Genomic DNA, 22,634 nt, shown 5'->3' with positions numbered 1-22,634 from the left:
CTTTCGAAATGTGGTGCTACAGAAGAATGCTGAAGATTAGATGGGTGGATCACATAACTAATGAGGAGGTATTGAATACACTTGGGGAGAAGAGAAATTTGTGGCACAACTTGACTAGAATAAGGGATCAGTTGGTAGGACATGTTCTGATGCATCAAGGGATCACCAATTTAGTATTGGAGGGCAGCGTGGAGGGTAAAAATCTTAGAGGGAGACCAAGAGATGAATACACTAAACAGATTCAGAAGGATGCAGGTTGCAGTAGGTACTGGGAGATGAAGATCCTTGCACAGGATAGAGTAGCATGGAGAGCTCCATCAAGCCAGTCTCTGGACTGAAGACCACAACAACAACAACAACAACATCTACCTTTGTGCATTATATGTCAATGAAATTTGGTAGAAGTGGAGTAGTGATCTTTGATTGTTTTCCCTGGTTTCAACTTTAAATGGGATCCAGAAGGATGTAGCTAGTGATGTTGGGCTAGATGTCTTGATCTCATCTTTGCAAAGCCTTTGATACAGCTGCAACCTCCCAATCTTTGTACTTTATAAGGACCACTGTCATAAAATTAACGAAAGACCCTTTTTCAGAGTTTCACTGAGAACTGTTATTTGCACACAAGCATGGAATAGGAAGGGGAAATAGTTATCATGCTACACATGGTATAATGAATTCTGGAAAACAACTACAGAAGTATATACCCAAAAGTATGGAATAATACTAGTAATCAGTATTTGGTATAATTGAGATGAGAGAACACACAGGTGTTTTTTAACATAAAAATCTCGTAACTGTGGGTGGTTACTGCAGTTACACACTGTTTTTGAACATTTTTGAAATGGCTCCAACATCGGTGGCCATTCATGTGCCCACATGCTGCTAATGTCAGTGTTTTACTGACTAGTAATTATAATTGAACAGTGTATGTAATCTTGGAGTTTGCAGTAAATAGTTGTACTGAACATACAAGTTGTATCAGATGCTCTTGATTATTAAATCCTCTTATCTTTCATTATTATCAATTCATCACTGCCACCACTAGTGATTCCTCATATGAAGTATGTAAAGAGGCAAAAATGAATGGGGAGGTATCAGACTGTTTAAGAAAGAATTACTTTCAGAATATTATGTAACTGATAATCACCTGCATTAAATAGGAGGTGTCTTGGCCTTCACTGGATTTGAACAAGTTTTCATGATGTTACCTACATTCATTGAAAGTGCTTTTAGATTCAGTGAGCAGTACTCATTTCGTATGACTGCATTTATTGTTACAGTGAATTCCATACTAGAACTTTTCTCTTATTGTATGCTGTATGATTATGTTTTATAGTGCATGGATCTAGTTTTATTTTGATCTAATATACTTTCTTGACAGATTTTGAAACTAATATTGCCAGTATTGAAATAACATTTTTATTTGCTACCAGCTTCAAAGCTATATACGAAAGGGTCTTCTATGGTATTCTTCTGTTACAAATATTTTTTTAAAAGTATACTTATGACTGTATATTTATCTTTATTTTCAGACCAGTATGCAAGGGTTTTGTTGATACTGGGACAACAGGAGAGAGTGAACCAACAACGTTCGTTGCTGGACTATTGTCGTAAGTGTAATGATAGTTTTCTGCATGACCTGTTAATATGTACACGTGACGTATTGAATTTCAGTTGTATGTTTAGCTTAAAAAGTGAATTAGCTTTCCACTGATGGCAGGTTCTCCTGAAAGGTAAGTAACCAAAGAAGCACTAAAATCATCGTGTGTGATCTACACTAGTTGAAATGGATGTGTAGAGATAAGTGGACTTGCAAAGGTATTGGGATCTAACGATGCCTGGTGTAAACTGGTATTAACATTGAATTTCAACTTACAATACCTTTTAAATGCCAAACTGAAATATTTCGATTTTTCTCATTCTGATAAACCTTTTCATCTTCTGATGGTGGACTTCGTCTCCTTTGCAGTCTGTGCTGGAAATGACAGGTGCTTGTCTGTTTCTTCAGCCAACTACTGAATAATAAAAGAGCACATCTTCTAGTATGTAAACATATTGTACCATAAGTTACAATTTGTTACCCCTCATGAAGTGTGGTTGTAAGTCAGTTGGACTGTTCTTTACCAAGCATAGCATAGATATATAATCAAACATAACAGCAGCTTCAACTTTTGTTCCTGTGACACTAGTGCTGATGTCACAATCTACTCTTCCATGGCCTGCTGTCCTCTTCCCAGGTGAGATGATGGTGGCACAGAGTAATCAGCTGAACAGCACCACTATACGTGGAAAGACTGCTTCTGGTGCCCGGGCCAGCAAATACACTGTATTCATCTCAAGTCATGTTCACTCACTTAAGGAACACACAAACATTCCAAAAGTATGCTATTTGAAATGCAGTACTTAACAAACAAAAAACTATTCACAAAGATCATGATCGTCGTTCATAGGTTACAAAGACATGGGAATAACACATCACATTCCCTAATGTGATATTCTACATCTCATATCCCCCCACTGAGATGAATAATGCATTGATAATTCTATAATTTAAATAAACAGAGTTATCTGAATTAATAACAAACTTTTTATGTTTATGATAGTGAATATGGACATTTACTTCTCTTATGTTGCCCCTTGCAACAGTATGAACTAAAGCAATCAATATTTCCTTTAAGAACGTAGCGTGTCATTTTCAGTACTCAGGTTTTAAAGACTGTAGCTATCATACTGCCTTACCATTATTTATGTTCTACATTGGATTGCCATATAGATTGCTGTTCATAAATCCCTGCAATGTACTTATTGAGTAACTTTGCTGTTGTTGTTGTTGTTGTTGTTGTGGTCTTCAGTCCTGAGACTGGTTTGATGGAGCTCTCCATGCTATTCTATCCTGTGCAAGCTTCTTCATCTGACAGTACTTACTGCAACCTACATCCTTCTGAATCTGCTTAGTGTATTCATCTCTTGGTCCCCCTCTACGATTTTTACCCTCCACGCTGCCCACCAATGCTAAATTTGTGATCCCTTGATGCCTCAGAACATGTCCTACCAACCGGTCCCTTCTTCTTGTCAAGTTGTGCCACAAATTTCTCTTCTCCCCAATTCTATTCAATACCTCCTCATTAGTTATGTGATCTACCCATCTAATCTTCAGCATTCTTCTGTAGCACCACATTTCAAAAGCTTCTATTCTCTTCTTGTCCAAACTATTTATCATCCATGTTTCACTTCCATACATGGCTACACTCCATACAAATACTTTCAGAAACAACTTCCTGACACTTAAATCAATACTCGATGTTAACAAATTTCTCTTCTTCAGAAACGCTTTCCTTGCCATTGCCAGTCTACATTTTATATCCTCTCTACTTCGACCATCGTCAGTTATTTTGCTCCCCAAATAGCAACACTCCTCTATTTCTTTAAGTGTCTCATTTCCTAATCTAATTCCCTCAGCATCACCCAACTTAATTCGACTACATTCCATTATCCTCATTTTTCTTTTGTTGATGTTTATCTTATACCCTCCTCTCAAGACACTGTCCATTCTGTTCAGCTGCTCTACCAGGTCCTTTGCTGTCTCTGACAGAATTACTATGTCATCGGTGAACCTCAAAGTTTTTATTTCTTCTCCATGGATCTTAATACCTACTCCGAATTTTTCTTTTGTTTCCGTTACTGCTTGCTCAATGTACACATTGAATAACATTGGGGAGAGGCTACAACCCTGTCTCACTCCCTTCCCAACCACCGCTTCCCTTTCATGTCCCTTGACTCTTATAACTGCCATCTGGTTTCTGTACAAATTGTAAATAGCCTTTCGCTCCCTGTATTTTACCCCTGCCACCTTCAATATTTGAAAGAGAGTATTCCAGTTAACATTGTCAAAAGCTTTCTCTAAGTCTACAAATGCTAGAAACGTAGGTTTGCCTTTCCTTAATCTATTTTCTATGATAAGTCGTGGGGTCAGTATTGCCTATGTGTTCCAACATTTCTATGGAATCCAAACTGATCTTCCCCGAGGTCGGCTTCTACCAGTTTTTCCATTCGTCTGTAAAGAATTCGCGTTAATATTTTGCAGTTGTGACTTATTAAACTGATAGTTTGGTAATTTTCACATCTGTCAACACCTGCTTTCTTTGGGATTGGAATTATTATATTCTTCTTGAAGTCTGAGGGTACTTCGCCTGTCTCATACATCTTGCTCACCATATGGTAAAGTTTTGTCAGGACTGGCTGTCCCAAGGCTGTCAGTAGTTCTAATGGAATGTTGTCTACTCCCGGGACCTTGTTTTGACTCAGGTCTTTCAGTGCTCCGTCAAACTCTTCACGCAGTATTGTATCTCCCATTTCATCTTCATCTACATCCCCTTCCATTTCCATAATATTGCCCTCAAGTACATCGCCCTTGTATAGACCCTCTATATAGTCCTTCCACCTTTCTGCTTTCCCTTCTTTGCTTAGAACTGGGTTTCCATCTGAGCTCTTGATGTTCATACAAGTGGCTCTCTTTTCTCCAAAGGTCTCTCTAATTTTCCTGTAGGCAGTATCTATCTTGCCCCTAGTGAGATAAGCCTCTACATCCTTACATTTGTCCTCTAGCCATCCCTGCTTAGCCATTTTGCACTTCCTGTCGATCTCATTTTTGGGACGTTTGTATTCCTTTTTGCCTGCTTCATTTACTGCATTTTTATATTTTCTCCTTTCATAAATTAAATTCAATATTTCTTCTGTTACCCAAGGATTTCTACTAGCCCTCATCTTTTTACCTACTTGATCCTGTGCTGTCATCACCACGTCATCCCTCAGAGCTACCCATTCTTCTTCTGCTGTATTTCTTTCCCCCATTCCTGTCAATTGTTCCCTTATGCTCTCGCTGAAACTCTGTACAACATCTGGTTTAGTCAGATTATCCAGGTCCCATCTCCTTAAAATCCCACCTTTTTGCAGTTTCTTCAGTTTCAATCTGCAGTTCATAACCAATAGATTGTGGTCAGAGTTCACATCTGCCCCTGGAAATGTCTTACAATTTAAAACCTGGTTCCTAAATCTCTGTCTTACCATTATATAATCTATCTGACACCTTCCAGTACCTCCAGGATTCTTCCATGTATACAACCTTCTTTTATGATTCTGGAACCAAGTGTTAGCTATGATAAAGTTATGCTCTGTGCAAAATTCTACCATACGGCTTCCTCTTTCATTTCTTACCCCCAACCATATTCACCTACTATGTTTCCTTCTCTCCCTTTTCCTACTCTCGAATTCTAGTCACCCATGACTGTTAAATTTTCATCTCCCTTCACTACCTGAATAATTTCTTTTATCTCATCATACATTTCTTCAATTTTTTCATCATCTGCAGAGTTAGTTGGCATATAAACTTGCACTACTGTAGTAGGCATGGGCTTCGTGTCTATCCTGGCCACAATAATGCTTTCACTATGCTGTTTGTAGTAGCTTACCCGCACTTATATTTTTTTATTCATTATTAAACCTACTCCTGAATTACCCCTATTTGATTTTGTATTTATAACCCTGTATTCACTTGACCAGAACTCTTGTTCCTCCTGCCACCGAACTTCACTAATTCTCACTATGTATAACTTTAACCTATCCATTTCCCTTTTTAAATTTTCTAACCTACCTGCCCGATTAAGGGCTCTGACATTCCACGCTCTGATCTGTAGAACACCAGTTTTCTTTCTCCTGATAACGACGTCCTCTTGAGTAGTCCCCGCCTGGAGATCCAAATGGGGGACTATTTTACCTCCGGAATATTTTACCCAAGGAGACGCCATCATCATTTAACCATACAGTAAAGCTGCATGCCCTCGGGAAAAATTACGGCTGTAGTTTCCCCTTGCTTTCATCCGTTCACAGTACCAGCACAGCAAGGCCGTTTTGGTTAGTGTTAAAAGGCCAGATCAGTCAATCATCCAGACTGTTGCCCTTGCAACTACTGAAAAAGCTGCTGCCCCTCTTCAGGAACCACACGTTTGTCTGGCCTCTCAACAGATACCCCTCTGTTGTGGTTGCACCTACAGTACGGCCATCTGTATTGCTGAGGCACGCAATCCTCACCACCAATGGCAAGGTCCATGGTTCATGGTTGCTGTAATTCATGTAAATGTCTTTGTGAAACATTCATTTCTTTATTATAGAGTGACATTTGCATCTTAAGTTATTGCCACAACTATGCATTACCTACAAACCCGTTCTTCATTACTTTGTCTAACTTTATGATTTGTCATGTGTGAAGTACATTACAATGAAAACCGATGCTATATTGCTTTTCTTTCAAGATAAATCTTGCAGCATTTATCATGTTCCCTGTGCCACTGTGCTTCCTTGTACTCAACACCAGGTGTAACACCATTTTGTCTTTAGCTGGTTGAATGTACGATATTTTAACACTGGATTTACAGTTGCCTTTGATAATGGTTATGAGCTGGATCTGCTAATCAGTTCCAACTTGACTTCTTGCCATGCTCGATAACTTTTTTTCCAAAGTGCCAGTTCGTCACTGAAAGAGAGCAGGCTTTCTGCTGTGTTTAGCTATGTAAATTATTTTTGACAGTGAATTTGCTTTAAACACTGTATTTTCTTTTACCTTCACCCAAAAAGTCAACCATTCTCTTTCATGTGTTTACTACTACTGATGTTCTTGGAGTGATCTGCTTGTATATTCTATGGTAGCCCCCCCCCCTCCCTCTAACCCCCCTCCCCCCACCCCCCAAAGCACCTTCAACTAGTGCCAGCATGGAATAGTGCACTCTGTCAGCAAATTCAGATACCTGCTCACCGCTCATGCTGCACATACAGGTGGTGCCTTATCTCAGTTGACTCTTTACAAAAAGACACCTCTCATTGGTGTGCTATTTTTAGACAGTATATCTAAGCTATGTATAATTTTTAGAGTCTAACGATGTGCCACGGCCTTTCCCACGGAAATGTTATGGGGCTCCACTATCTGGCATGGCCAACAGTAAGACTACTAATCAAGTAATAATCTTAGGGAATTTATTTACACTTGTACATGTTCTTTGGACATGTACAGCTTTTTTCATTATTTTCTTACTTACGCCCCAGCATCCTCTGGAGGGTATCTGAGGTTTTCCCTCAGAAGTAAGGCAGATAAGTCAGTAGAATTAGTATTTAATATCAGTCAGTTAAACTAACATTCCGTCCAGAACTTTGTATCAGCCCAACAGTAATGCCTATCTAATTACAAAAGCTATATAGATTTGCAATACAAATCCTTTAGCAAACAAGTGTACTTTTACTCATGTAAAAATTATTTGAAAACTACTATAAACATGTGAAGGTATATTTGCAGATTGCTCTTACTTAAAGCACTGTAAAGATCCTGCATCACTGTATTGTTGAGCTGGTACTTTACCAGACATTGATATTTTAGGGATGTGCTACAGCATCTCTACAGGCAATAATACCTTAGTTTGTTATTGCAGTGCCATTCACCCAAGGTAATCTGCATTACAACTTTGGAGTAGGAGGGCTTTTCGAAAATAAGGTCCAAATCACCATAGCTGATCGAGTGTCATGCAAACATTGAAGCGTGCATGCGCACCGACTCCCAACATGTATTGCTCGTCAAACAACAGCATTTTCATTGGTATTGTCAACCAGTGTGATGCTGATCCCCTGAGTGTAACAGTGACACTGGGATCAGTTTCACCCATTTCTTTCCATTTCTGTATAAACTTATATATCTTCTTGAGAATAAAAATTATAATACAAGGGAATTTGTTGAAATGAAATAAACACTTTACAATAAAATTTAAAAACTATTATAGTTCAAAATAATTTTTTAAGCAAGCCATTCATATTTTATAAATTCAAATGAGAAAAAATTTCTTGGTCCAGAAGAAATGGTTAATCCTATCACCAGAGTCTCATATGTTCAAATTCACACATTTTAATGGAGTTGTCTGGCACTGTTAAAGGAACAAGCAATTTTAAAAATTCACATTTCTTTAAAAAAGGATAACATTGATCCCCTAACTTTTTTCTTCAGTGGTAACGTTGACTTCCTATATATTATCACTGAATTTTCATTAATCCATATGTATCTGCCTAAGTATGGTGTAAAACAAAAGTATTTAAAATCATTGTTCACAAATTAAGATTGGGGCAACAATGAATTTAGTCAGTCTTAGACAACCTCTGTTGTTTTAATTGTTGTGTTAATTGCAGAAGTTTTAGAGTGAGATTCATGTTTTGTTTTAACTGTAAAGAATGGACACAAAGAGCTATAACATTATTAGACAGTGAAGTTAAAGAATAAAGTGTCAGTTTGAGTAGATAAAGTAAAGCCATAACTAAATTAAAAGTCGTACTGCAGTGCCTAGTACCTCCAGGTGCAAGATGGTACCTACATGTGGATAGGGAAACATTAGAAGAAGTGATCTTATTAATTAAAAATAAGCTGTACACTCTAAACTCCCAGATTAACAGGATATGGAAGAGAAAACAGAAGCTGTAGCTGAATCTCTGGTTTCTTATTTAAAGAATCTATATGAAAAGTCCAAAAAATAGCTGTTTCAAATTAAAATAGTTGTAATACCTAGGTATTACAATTACAAACAACTTAAATTGGAAGAAACACACAGGAAATGTTGTGGGGAAGGCTAACCAAAGACTGCGTTTTATTGGCAGGACACTTAGATAATGTAACAGACCTACTAAGGGGACTGCCTACACTACACTTGTCCATCCTCTTTTAGAATACTGTTGCGCGGTGTGGTATCCTTACCAGATAGGACTGACGGAGTACATCAAAAAAGTTCAAAGAAAGGCAGCACATTTTGTATTATCACGAAATATGGGAGAGAGTGTCACAGAAATGATACAGGATTTGGGCTGGACATCATTAAAAGAAAGGCTTTTTTCATTGCGACAGAATCTTCTCACGAAATTCCAATCACCAACTTTCTCCTCTGAATACAAAAATATTTTGTTGATATCGACCTACATAGGGAAGAACTACCATAAAATAAGGGAAATCAGAGCTTGTACGGAAAGATATAGGTGTTCATTCTTTCCATGCACTATACGAGATTGGAATAATAGAGAATTGTGCAGACGGTTCGATGAACCCTCTGTCAGGCACTTAAATGTGATTTGCAAAGTATCCATGTAGATGTAGATGTAGAAATACAGAAAGAAAGAAAATCAATGTGAGCCCTGTTACAGCTGGTTTAGCTGTTCATGCATTGAACACTTGTCCAAGATTGTTCAAAAGATGATCAAATGAAAATGTGTCTGCACTACATAAAAGGTTCAAGTTGTCTGCATGTACAACTGATCAGCCCGCCAACTGTGAAATACTGTCAGTAATTCTGTTTCTGACAGCAAGGAACATTACAGCAATCGAAATTAATCGACAGATAAGTGAGGTGTATGGCCCCAAAGCAATGTATGTCAGCAAAATTTATAAGTGGGTGAGAGCTTTCAGTGATGGGTGGGAAACTGTCTACGATGAACTGTTATCAGGCTGACTGTCACTGAGCTCAGAACATTTGGTCTAAGCCATGGATGAAAGATTCATTAAAACTGGTGATTCGCAATTTCAACATTAACTTGGAAGTTCTGAATGTGGGTAGAAAAACTTTGCACAAAATTGTCTCCGAAAAGTTGCGGTTTTCCTGATAGTGTGCACATTGGATTCTCACGTACTGAGAAATACAATATGGAATGAATAGCTTGTGTTCGTGATTTTTTAGACTGATATCGTAAGGAAGGTGATCAGTTTTTACAGAATATTATCACAGGGGCGAGACGTTGGTTTTTCACTTGGCCCCAGGGTTGTGACGGCACTCACCTGCTTTGTTTCTTCGTCTGTCCTCAGTGTCGACGTACTGGCTGAAAAATGGGTTACATGTGACACCATTCCATTGGTAAATGATGTAGCCGACAGATGCACAGTTGCATTTCACAGTCTTTTACTTTCACTGTAGGTATACATGTTGATCTAAAGTATGCTGATAAAACAGAAAGTGTAACTTATGAGTAATTAGTAATTCATGTATCGAATTAGCCATCAGAGTCGGTTGTGGTTATACTTAGGTCGAGCTTTAGAAGCAGAATTCTGGCACTGTGTAATGAATAATAAATATCCATATAGCAGATTTGAATTAATGTCAATATAACAGGAAATATTGTACCTCTCATCTGAGCATCAGTGATAACAATTCACAAAGGGCAGTATAAATGTTTGGCAAAATGAAAGGATCAGTAATTTAAAATTTTTCATTGGGTGACCACATTAGTTATAGTGATGCAAATAGTTATGTAAGACATATTTACTGGTATAATGGAGCATTTAATATTATTGAATCTGTAGGGATATGAGGGATTGTAAAATAATTGCATAAGTCAAGGTATAAATGCTATATTTAGTTTTGTTATTCAATTTTGCTTGTGTTAAAGACTCAAATGAATAAGTTGTGAATTTCTTCCTTAACTGTCATGTGTGTTGACCAAGTGAGTTATAAGTTAGTGTGATAGTAGTGTGGACGGCAGGAACCCCGCTGGAAGGACAGCATACCAAAGGGGTAGCTGGCATTCAACTATTTTTTTTCCTTGTCATTGCTGTAGCAAGTTATAACAAATATGTAGTTAATGGCTCGTACAAACCTTTCAAAGATTTTTGGTAATTGAATGTAAGACAATGTTTGTAAAAATATTTACCATGCTATGTTAATTAAGATAGATTGATGGTGTATTATGGTTCTGTAAGGGCAGTTTGCTACTGGGGCCAATAGGGTATTATTTGTGATACACTGTAACTTTCAGTATGTGAACCAGAGTCTAATGTTCCACATTTTCATTTATATGCTGTGTGATAATTTTTTGCTATTATTCTTTTCTGCCTGTGGCTACAAAGTAGGTTTTTAGGGCGGGGATGTAAGGGATCCATAATCCCACAAACATAGATGCAGTATCCAGCACCCAGGTCGATAGTAGACAGGAATTGATTGTCGAGCGCTGCAGGAGGCAGTGAGACGAGTGTTGAGTGCGCAGTAGCACTGGAGAGTGTCGAGTGAGCTGTGGTGCTGGAGAGACAGCCAAGAATGGTGGTCGAGTGAGCTGTAAACGGTAAAATTCACTGGAGTATGACGAATGAGCGTGTCCCCCTGATCATCATGGGGTGGACCCTTACTGAAACCGATTCGCGAGTGATATGAAACCAAAGGTGACAAGTGCCAAATTACGTGTTTCACGTCAACCACGTCGGGCAGCAACAACCATGGATTGCAGTGAGGATTGTTGTAAATGTTAACCATCATCATTGCTTGTGACGAAGTACCTAAAGCCAGTAATGAATAAAATATATAACTGAGATTAGATGTGTAAGACAAAGGTAGCAACTGCCTCAGAATTCGAGTGTTAGTAGGAAATATATAACAGTTTGTACATCGCAACCTTTGTGGTCCTTAATAATAGACAAACTCTCAATCATTAACTATTCTGTCTCAGAACAACCACACTCGGTTGAAATACACCCGAAACCACAGCAGAAAAACCAATAGTCTTTTATCCATTAAGCACACGGTCATATAATTATAATAATTAACTGTTTGGCAGCTTCGATAAATTATACAAAACCTAATAAAGGAATTTAAATGGGGGTGTTTCAAAATCTATAAGCAGTAAAAACCTACACAAAGTTCAGAGTTCTTGAGGAATAGAAAGGTACGCATGGAGCAGACACTGTCATTGTTTTAACACATGGCCTAATTGTGTAATACTTATTTCACGGTTAGGTTGAAGTATTGTTGTTCTAACCAACACAGGCTTCTCATCTGATACTCAGCCGTGGACTGACTGTCTCGGGACAAAAAATTGGGCCCTTTTATATTCTCACAGTTATAGGTACTGAAACTTCACATTTTCCTATGTTTAATTTACAGAAATTACAATTAAAACTTAACTCATTAAATTAACTGAGTACATTGAAAAATTGCACCTTTTTAACAGTTTCTTCTCCTACAAGAGTTAGGCTGAATTATTTGTTTAAATCATGAAATTAACAGATGTTATACTTTCGATAAAACTGTTACTTGCTATGGAATTAATGAAGGGCTGGCTTTGCTAACATGTATTCAAACAGAGCCAAATAGATCCTTTAAGAATACTAGTATTTCATCTTCCAAATATTTACAATTATTACAGGCTTTATATTTGTTTATACTTCAATAATAGAATTTTAAGTTGTGAAACAATAATAGATTTCATCCTATAATGAAAGTATTAACTAGGAATAGTCGAAATAAATTGGTAAAGCAATTACATACCAAAAACTAAGCACAAAATTAGATCTGGTGTTAAATTCTTTAAAACTGAAGGCCAACCTTTCTCTTATATGAAAATGCAGATTATACTCATGTTTGTTAATGGTAATTAGTTAAAAGTGAAAAAACAAATTTAAGGAGGCAGATGGCAAAACAAGAGAGGAAGTAAAAATATCCCAGCTTACTTCGTCACAGAGTCTAATTATCAGCCAATGGAATGGTGTCACACGTAACCAGTCGAAGTCAAGGCCAAGCAGACAACCTCAACACACAAGTTTATGGCAACCGTGTTTTGGAATAGAAGTGGAATCTTATTAGTTGAGTTTCTGAAGCAAGGGACAACAATAAACACAGTCCCTTACTGTGCTACCCTGACTAACCTTCAACATTTACACAAATGTGGAAACTATCTAGAAAAATAGAGCGCCATTTAAGGAATTAAATAAAACAATTTTTGAAAAATCTGTAATGATTTATGTAATAACTTCACACACTTCCTTTATAGAACTGTCAAATACCTCCCATTCCACAGAAAGATACTCTCAAATAATACTTAATTTTCACAGCTGTAGTGCCCCAGAATATAACCTTGAACTCCTTATTTTGGTGTGGGTTATCCTTCTACTGAGCCACTTGTACACCCAATCATTACACCAGTTTATATACATAGGTACATTATCCTATCCAGTATGACACGTAAATGGTTCCAATGTACCATGACTTTAAGTAATTACATCTCTAGTTTCAGTTTTGGTCAGTGTTGTATTTGTATTCTCTGCCTGAAAGACTCACCTGCGAGGAAGGTGATGGATAGTTAATGTACCATTGATGGCATATTCACCCTTGTTCCATTTAGAGTTTTTGTAATTCCCTGTTACATGATATTCATATCTGCCATATGTTCTGTAGAGCTAAGGTAGGTTAATTGAAAATTTCTGGATTACCTCTTCTCGATATAGGTTGTGTAAATTAGCTGGCATAACTTCACTCTTTCCACTTCATTAAGGCGTCAGGTAAATGTTACTACTCGCCAAATATTGCCCACTTTGTGTTGCACTAATGGTAGAAAACACCTATATGAGAGAAAATGCATAACTGTTTCATCACTGAAAGACTTTAAGGTGAAATAGTCAAAGGAAAACTTACTCACAGAAAACAGGATAGGAGGAGGAAAAGTAACTAATACGTTGAATAATGAAATATGAAGTAATATAGTCCCTAGGTTGGAAAGTGGTGGTTGTCACCTCGCCTTGAGTGCACAGATTGCTGGTTCAGCTTGGTACTCATCTTTAGGTGATTGTGGTTTTTTATCGTGTCTACATTGTAAAGTTTTTTCATTTCTTTTGGATGGGCCTACAAGAAATACTGCTTTTGGATGTGGGTTATCTGTTATTTTATATGGACCTTCATGCTGAGGAAAAAATTTACTAGTCTCTTGTTTGAGATTCGAGCTCAGGTGGTGTGCTAGTACTGACACTAGCTCATTCAGTTTGAAGTATGGTATTATGGCATTCCCATTATGTTGTTGCACCCGGAATTCCACATGACTCCTGGATTATCTGTCTACATTTTCATATACCTCTTCTGCATCTAATTGTTTTTGATCTGGCCAAGTAAAAATCTTTTGTAAAGGTTCTCTAATGATTATTTTGTCCATTATTTCCACCAAGACAACCCCATCAATAAGTGAGGTATCTCATTTAGTACTTCTTGAAATTCTTGTATTGTTTGAGCCCAGCCTAGTATGCCTTGTAGAACAATGTCTATGATACAACCTCCCAATCTCCTTCAATATACATTCAGATGGCTTCAATTTTGGATAGTGCTTTGAAATAGTAATACGTTTCATACCTTCCTCTAGTAAAAATTCTTCAAAGCCATGACTTATGAATTGCGAAGCATTGTCTGTGAGTAAGCACTTTGGTTTTCCCCCATAATCAAAATATTATTTTAAACTGTTGATCACAGTATTTATATTTGCTAACTTAATAGGATTTAGTTTCACACATTTTGACCAACATTCAAATAACACAAAAACATACATAACTCCGCCACAACCTCTTGGAAAAGATTCATAAAAATATGTGACTGTCAAATTGTGTAGACCTTTAGGTATCACCAGATACAATGTATATTGCTGTTGTTTTCTGTAACTTTTCATAAATATCCTCCACCCCAGCTTCCATTTCCTCCCCTACTCTCATTCTGCTGCCCCCCCTCCCCCCCCCCCCCCCAATAACTCATGACCCCACATCACCTGCAGTATGCGCTGTTCCCACCTGGCTCCAACAGTCATGCATCACATGCCTTCCCTGTACACCTTGCCTTCCCTCCCATACTGCTAGCCAGCAAACCAGCTGTCTCCCTCAGAGCTGCTAGCTACCCATTCACAACTCCTTTCCCTCTACCCACCCAACCTGACATTACCCTCTCCACAACCAGTACACCTACCAAAATGCAGCACTGGGACTGTTAGTTCAGCTGTTACCCTTTAGAGTCATAGGGGCATGCACGTGTGTGTGTGTGTGTGTGTGTGTGTGTGTGTGTGTGTGTGTGTGTGTGTGTGTTGGTTTTTGTGCTGTGTGTATTTTACTCTAGCTCGTGAAAGGATTACTCTGAAAGGTAGCAAGTTTTCTTCCTTTTTTTATGTGTGCCTATCAACAACACAATGCTTCTGCTTTTCAGTGACTGTTCTCCTGTATTTACATTCTACCTTTATTTCCATTCTATCAGAACTTTTGCACAACATTTATTTCTATCTGGAACTCTTGTAAAAAGGTGACCCATCATATTAACTTCTGTGTAGCAGTATATTTTCTGTTAGAAAGGAAAGTGCCTGGTGATCTGTTTATGCTATAATTTTTGAGCCCCAAATGAGTGTTTGAAGTTTCTACAGACACCATATTATTGCCAGCAATTCTTTCTCCATGTGTGTAGAATTCATTTCACATTTATTAAGATGGCTGTCAGTGAAAGCTATGGTAATGTTTCCTCTTTTGGGGACCCCCACTCCCCTGAAAAATTCTGTCCGAAGATCATATTCATATGCAACAGTGCTTAGTTTGAATGCTTGGTGCATACTGGATGACCTAAAATTTTGTCATCTTCTAGGGCTTGCTTTACAGTATTAAGCACTTCAGTTTTGCCATAATCCCAGATCCATTTTGACTGATGCCTCAATAGGCTGAGTAGATGTGAGTCGTTCATAGACAGTCCTTTTGCAAAATGCCTACAGAAAGCAGCAAGGCCTAAGAATAAACATAATTGTTCCACACTGCATGGTTCCAGGCATTCCTTTATTGCTCAGATTCCTTCTGGGTCTGACTTTATGACCTTCTCACCTACTATGTGCCCTAAACCATTCACTTTGGCTAAAATGAGATTTGATCAGCTTTATGATTATTCCCTTTCTAATAGTTGCTGTTAGGTTTTAAGAATAATGCACAATGGTCATATAGATTCTTTGAAACTAGTAAGAGATCATCTATGTACATGATTAACTCTTGTAGTAGGTCTGCCTCCAAAGATCTGACTAGTGCTCACATGAAACCAGCTACTGCTATGTTTAGTCCAAAGTATGGCACCTTAAATTGAAATGATTTACCTCCGAACAGGAATGCCGTATGAGGTTGGAGTCCTTATGCAGGGCCACCTACCAGTAGTCTGCATTAGATCCGTAGAACTGAAAACCTGAGCTTCCTCAAATTTTGATAACGCCTCAATGTTTTACGGTTCTATCCCTCTCAGTCTCAATATGCTGTTTTGAATCCATGCATCTGACATGAGACGAAGGCTTCTGGTGGGCTTTTCCATTACCAGCAAAGTGTTATCATATACAATTTTACTGCATTAAGTGGTACCATTTTCAAACATATTTTGTACTACTTAACAGACAGTGATACGTAGGCTCATAGGAATGGCTTAGCGTCTACCAAAAATTGCTTTTCAATCTTTATTTTAAATTCACATATGTAATCTACAATTACTCCTGGTTTATTGAAAAAATTCTTATATTTGAGAAGGAAAGATGCTACTCACCATATAGCGGAGATGCTGAGCCGCGATAGGCAAGGTTCGCAGGAGAGCTTCTGTAAAGTTTGGAAGGTAGGAGACGAGGTACTGGCAGAAGTGAAGCTGTGAGTACCGGCCGTGAGTCGTGCTTCGGTAGCTCAGTTGGTAGAGCACTTGCCCGCGAAAGGCAAAGGTCCCGAGTTCGAGTCTCGGTTGGGCACACAGTTTTAATCTGCCAGGAAGTTTCATATCAGCGCACACTCCGCTGCAGAGTGAAAATCTCATTCTGGAAACATCCCCCAGGCTGTGGCTAAGCCATGTCTCCGCAATATCCTTTCTTTCAGGAGTGCTAGTTCTGCAAGGTTCGCAGGAGAGCTTCTGTAAAGTTTGGAAGGTAGGAGACGAGGTACTGGCAGAAGTGAAGCTGTGAGTACCGGCCGTGAGTCGTGCTTCGGTAGCTCAGTTGGTAGAGCACTTGCCCGCGAAAGGCAAAGGTCCCGAGTTCGAGTCTCGGTCGGGCACACAGTTTTAATCTGCCAGGAAGTTTCACAACAAAAAGATTCACACAATTATAGCTTTCGGCCAATAAGGCCTTTGTCAACAATAGACACACATAGACACACATACACACATGGACACACACATTCATCCAAACACAACTTGCACACACATCTGCGGTCTCAGATAACTGAAACCACACTATGAGCAGCAGCACCAGTGCATGATGGGAGCGGCGACTGGGTGGGGGTAGGAGGAGGCTGGGGCGGGGATGGGGAGGGATAGCTGGTGGGGGTGGCAGACAGTGAAGTGTTGCAGTTTAGACGGTGGGCAGGAGAGAAGGTGGGGGTTTGGGGGGGGGGGGGGGAAGTAATGGAAAGGAGAGAAAAAGAAAGAAATTAAAAGACTTGGTGTGGCACTGAAATGATGGCCGTGTAGTGCTGGAATGGGAACAGGGAGGGGGCTGGAGGGGTGAGGACAGTGACTAACGAAGGTTGAGGCCAGGAGGGTTACGGGAACATAGGATGTATTGCAGGGAAAGTTCCCACCTGCTCAATTCAGAAAAGCTGTTGTTGGTGGGAAGGATCCATATATGACTGTGAAACAGTCATTGAGATGAGGGATATCATGTTTGGCAGCGTGTTCAGCAACAGGGTGGTCCACTTGTTTTTTGGCCACAGTTTGTCGCTGGCCATTCATACAGACAGACAGCTTGTTGGTTGTCATGCCTACATAGAATGCAGCACAGTGGTTGCAGCTTAGCTTGTAAATCACATGACTGGTTTCACAGGTAGCCCTACCTTTGAGGGGATAGGCGAAGTTAGTGACCGAACTGGAGTAGGTGGTGGTAGGAGGATGTATGGGACAGATCTTGCATCTACGTCTATTACAGGGGTATGAGCTATGAGGTCAGGGATTGGGAGCAGGGGTTGTGTAAGGATGGACAAGTATATTGTGAAGGTTCGGTGGACAGAGGAATACCAACTGTAGGAGGGGTGGGAAGGATAGTGGGCAGGACATTTCTCATTTCAGGGCATGACGAAAGGTAATTGAAACCCTGGCGGAGAATGTAATTCAGTTGCTCCAGTCCCGGATGGTACTGAGTTACAAGGGGAATGCTCCTCTGAGGCTGGACTGTGGGACTTTGGGAGGTGTTGGGAGACTGGAAAGATAAGGCACAGGAGATTTGTTTTTGTAAAAGGTTGGGAGGATAATTACAGTCAGTGAAGGCTTCAGTGAGACCCTCGGTATATTTTGAGAGGGACTGCCCGTCACTGCAGATGCGATGACCACAGGTGGCTAGGCTGTACGCAAGGGACTTCGACAGCTGCTACCCATTCCATACCAAGAAATATCAGACAAAAAATGAAAAAGGTTAGGTAAAATCTCACAACAAGAAGCGATAGAGAAATTAGATGAAAAGAAGCAGAAATTACAAACATTGGCCAAACGACTTAGAAGATACAAAAAAAAGTGAAAATAGGAGGTAACAAAACCAGATATTCAACACAAACCAAAAGAAATTTTACCAGACAATAGATAACACACACATCAAAATAGACAATCCACCAAACATAACAGACATGGAACACTTCAGGAGCAGCATATGGTCAAACCCGGTACAACATAACAGGCATGCACGGTGGATACAAGCAGAAACAGATACATACAAGATGATACCACAAATGCCTGAAGTGATAATTTTGCAACATGAAGTCACCCGAGCAATTAATTCTACTCACAATTGGAAAACCCCTGGAAAAGATTAAAATAGCAAATTTCTGGCTAAAGAAATTCACCTCAACACATTCACATCTAACTAAATTATTTAACAGTTACATTGCAGACCCACACACATTCCCTGTTACACTTACACATGGAATAACTTATCTGAAACCTAAAGACCAAGCAGACACAGCAAACCCAGCTAAATATCGCCCCATAACATGCCTACCAACAATATACAAAATATTAACTTCAGTAATTACACAGAAATTAATGACACATACAACACAGAACAAAATTATAAATGAAGAACAAAAAGTCTGTTGCAAAGGAGCACGAGGATGTAAAGAGCAACTGATAATAGATGCAGAGGTGACATATCAAGCTAAAACTAAACAAAGGTCACTACACTATGCATACATTGATTACCAAAAAGCTTTTGATAGTGTACCCCACTCATGGTTACTACAAATATTGGAAATATACAAAGTAGATCCTAAATTGATACAGTTCCTAAACATAGTAACGAAAAATTGGAAAACCACACTTAATATCCAAACAAATTCAAATAACATCACATCACAGCCAATACAGATTAAGTGTGGAATATACCAAGGAGACTCATTAAGTCCTTTCTGGTTCTGCCTTGCTCTGAACCCACTATCCAACATGCTAAATAATACAAATTATGGATACGATATTACTGGAACATACCCACACAAAATCACACATCTGCTATATATGTATGATCTAAAACTACTGGCAGCAACAAATCAACAACTCAACCAATTACTAAAGATAACAGAAGTATTCAGCAATGATATAAATATGGCTTTTGGAACAGACAAATGTAAGAAAAATAGCATAGTCAAGGGAAAACACACTAAACAGGAAGATTACATATTGGATACCACAGCGACTGCATAGAAGCGATGGAAAAAACAGATGCCTATAAATATCTAGGATACAGACAAAAAATAGGAATAGATAATACAAATATTAAAGAAGAACTAAAAGAAAAATATAGACAAAGACTAACAAAAATACTGAAAACAGAATTGACAGCAAGAAACAAGACAAAAGCTATAAATACTTATGCCATACCAATATTGACCTACTCATTTGGAGTAGTGAAATGGAGTAACACAGACCTAGAAGCACTCAATACACTTGCACGATCACAATGCCTCAAATATAGAATACGTCACATACATTCAGCAACTGAAAGATTCACATTAAGCAGAAAGGAAGGAGGAAGGGGATTTATCGACATAAAAAACCTACATTATGGACAGGTAGACAATTTAAGAAACTTCTTTATAGAACGAGCAGAAACTAGCAAAATACACAAAGCAATCACTCATATAAATACATCGGCTACACCACTGCAATTTCATAACCACTTCTACAACCCTTTAGATCACATAACATCAATAGATACGAAGAAAGTAAATTAAAAAAAGAAAACACTACATGGCAAGCACCCGTATCATCTAACACAGCCACACATCGATCAAGACGCATTCAACACATGGCTAAGAAAAGGCAATATATACAGTGAGACAGAAGGATTCGTGATTGCAATACAGGATCAAACAATAAACACCAGATATTACAGCAAGCATATTATTAAAGATCCCAATACCACAACAGATAAATGCAGACTTTGCAAACAACAAATAGAAACAGTAGATCACATCACAAGCGGATGTACAATACTAGCAAATACAGAATACCCCAGAAGACATGACAACGTAGCAAAAATAATACATCAACAGCTTGCCTTACAACATAAACTTATAAAACAACATGTTCCCACATACAAGTATGCACCACAAAATGCACTGGAGAATGATGAATACAAATTATACTGGAACAGAACCATTATAACAGATAAAACAACACCACATAACAAACCTGACATCATACTCACCAATAAAAAGAAGAAATTAACACAACTAATCGAAATATCCATACCCAATACAACAAATATACAAAAGAAAACAGGAGAAAAAATTGAAAAATACATCCAGCTGGCTGAGGAAGTCAAGGACATGTGGCATCAGGATAAAGTTGACATTATACCAATTACACTATCAACTACAGGAGTCATACCACACAATATCCACTAGTACATCAATGCAATACAGCTACATCCAAACTTATATATGCAACTACAGAAATCTGTAATTATTCACACTTGTTCAATTACCCGAAAGTTCCTAAATGCAATGTAACATATACCGTACATTTAAAAGGAAGTCACGCTTGATCAAGGTCTGTGTCACCTTCCATTTTTAACCAGACATAACGTCTGAGACAAGAAAGAAATAATAATAATAATAATAATAATAATAATAGTAATAGTAATTTTATTGTAATTTGGCCATTACAGCAATGGACAATGTCAGGCATATAATACAATATAACTGGTAATTCAAAGAAAACAAGAGACATGTCATTACTACTACAAAATTATATTACATTTGAAATAATCATTTATGTCATAGAATGAGCAACTAGCCATTCGTACAGTTTTGTTTGAATGCTTGTTCAGGTAGTTCTTGTACATATTGTGGAAGCTTATTAAATAATTTGTGCCCCATCAGTTCATAGCTGTTAAGAGACATTGACAGTCTGTGGTAAGAAATATAAATGCATCTGCTCCTCCTTGTGTTGTAGAAATGTATATTTTCTCTACCTTTTACTTCCGGTAACTTCTTTTTTATGTGGAGTAAAACATAGTAAATATACAGGTTTATTACAGTCATTATTTTTTTTTTTCGTTCACGGAACAATGGTTTGCAGTGTGCTTTATATGGGGAACCAATAATTATGCTAATGGTTTTGTTTTGTAGTATTAGGATGTCGCATACTGAACTTGATTTACCCCATAAAATAATACTGTATGTTAGGATGCCTTTGGAAAAATGCAAAATATGACATTCTAACATAATTTTGAGGGACACAGTCCATAAGTCGCTGTAGCAAATAAATCACTCTAGACAATTTAGGATAGTTTTTCATCTATATATGCCTCTAAAAACTTAACACAACTAGGGTCATCTGATGGAGGCTTGTCTTTTAGACTAAAAATAATCTGCTGCGTTTTGTTATCATTCAGTAGGAAGCCATTTGCTTTAAGCCAATAGGATGCTTCAGCCATTGTCTCTGCAACACAAGCTTTGAGGCTACTGAAATCATTACTACAATGAAGGAAAGTTGTATCATCTGCATATAGTACTCTCATGGACTCAATGAATGATGGCAGATCATTAATCATTATTAGGAACATAAAAGGCCCCAGTACAGATCCCAGTGGTACACCTATTTTAACTAATTCAATACTGGAGTTTTCTTTACCTGCACAAACAGCTTGCTTGCGATCCTGTAGGTATGACTTTAATAGTTTAAGGCTGTTACCTCGAATGCTGTAGTACTCCATTATGTCTAGGAGTATTTTATGCTCTACACAGTCAATAGCCTTACTTAGATCACAAAAGGTGACTCGAGGAAATCCTTTATCCTCAAACACTTGATGTATGTGTTTGACTACTGAGTCTATAGCATCAACAGTTGACAAGTTTTCCTAAAAACATACTGTGATTTGCTAATTATTCCTGCATTTTCAAAGTACATGGATAACTGTTTGTATATTGCACATTCAAACACTTTAGAGAGAGGTGGGACTATGGAAATTAGTCTGTAACTTGAAGGTGGGTCAGTGTCTACTTTTTTATATATTGGGACGATCCTAGGCACTTTTAGCTCATCAGGAAAATATCCATCATATATAGACTTATTCATGCAGTATGTTAAAGGATACACAGTACAATCTAAATGATGACTAACTGAAATCCTTAGCTGCCGACAGCTGTTGTTGATATACCTCGATGTGGACAGCTGAAAATGTGTGCCCCGACCGGGACTCAAATCTGGGATCTCCTGCTTACATGGCAGACGCTCTATCCATCTGAGCCACTGGGGCCACAGATGAATAGCGCGACTGCAGGGACTTATCCCTTGCACGCTTCTCGTGAGACTCACATTCCCAACTGTCCACAATTGGGACAGTTGGGA

General features: G+C 38.3%; 1 protein-coding gene across 1 annotated transcript in view; it reads left to right on the top strand.

Moving 5' to 3' along the window:
• The window catches only part of LOC124790071 (sugar transporter SWEET1-like), a 165,740-nt gene that overhangs the window by 73,307 nt on the left and 69,799 nt on the right, over positions 1-22,634 (top strand). The window contains exon 2 of the mRNA XM_047257635.1: positions 1,533-1,610. Within this exon, the coding sequence (XP_047113591.1) occupies positions 1,533-1,610 (78 nt within the window). The remainder of the gene's footprint in view (positions 1-1,532; positions 1,611-22,634) is intronic.

Source organism: Schistocerca piceifrons, chromosome 3 (genome assembly GCF_021461385.2).
Source record: "Schistocerca piceifrons isolate TAMUIC-IGC-003096 chromosome 3, iqSchPice1.1, whole genome shotgun sequence".
Taxonomy (NCBI): domain Eukaryota; kingdom Metazoa; phylum Arthropoda; class Insecta; order Orthoptera; family Acrididae; genus Schistocerca; species Schistocerca piceifrons.
The sequence above is the reverse complement of the archived record's forward strand: the minus strand, read 5'-3'. Positions and strand labels throughout refer to the sequence as shown.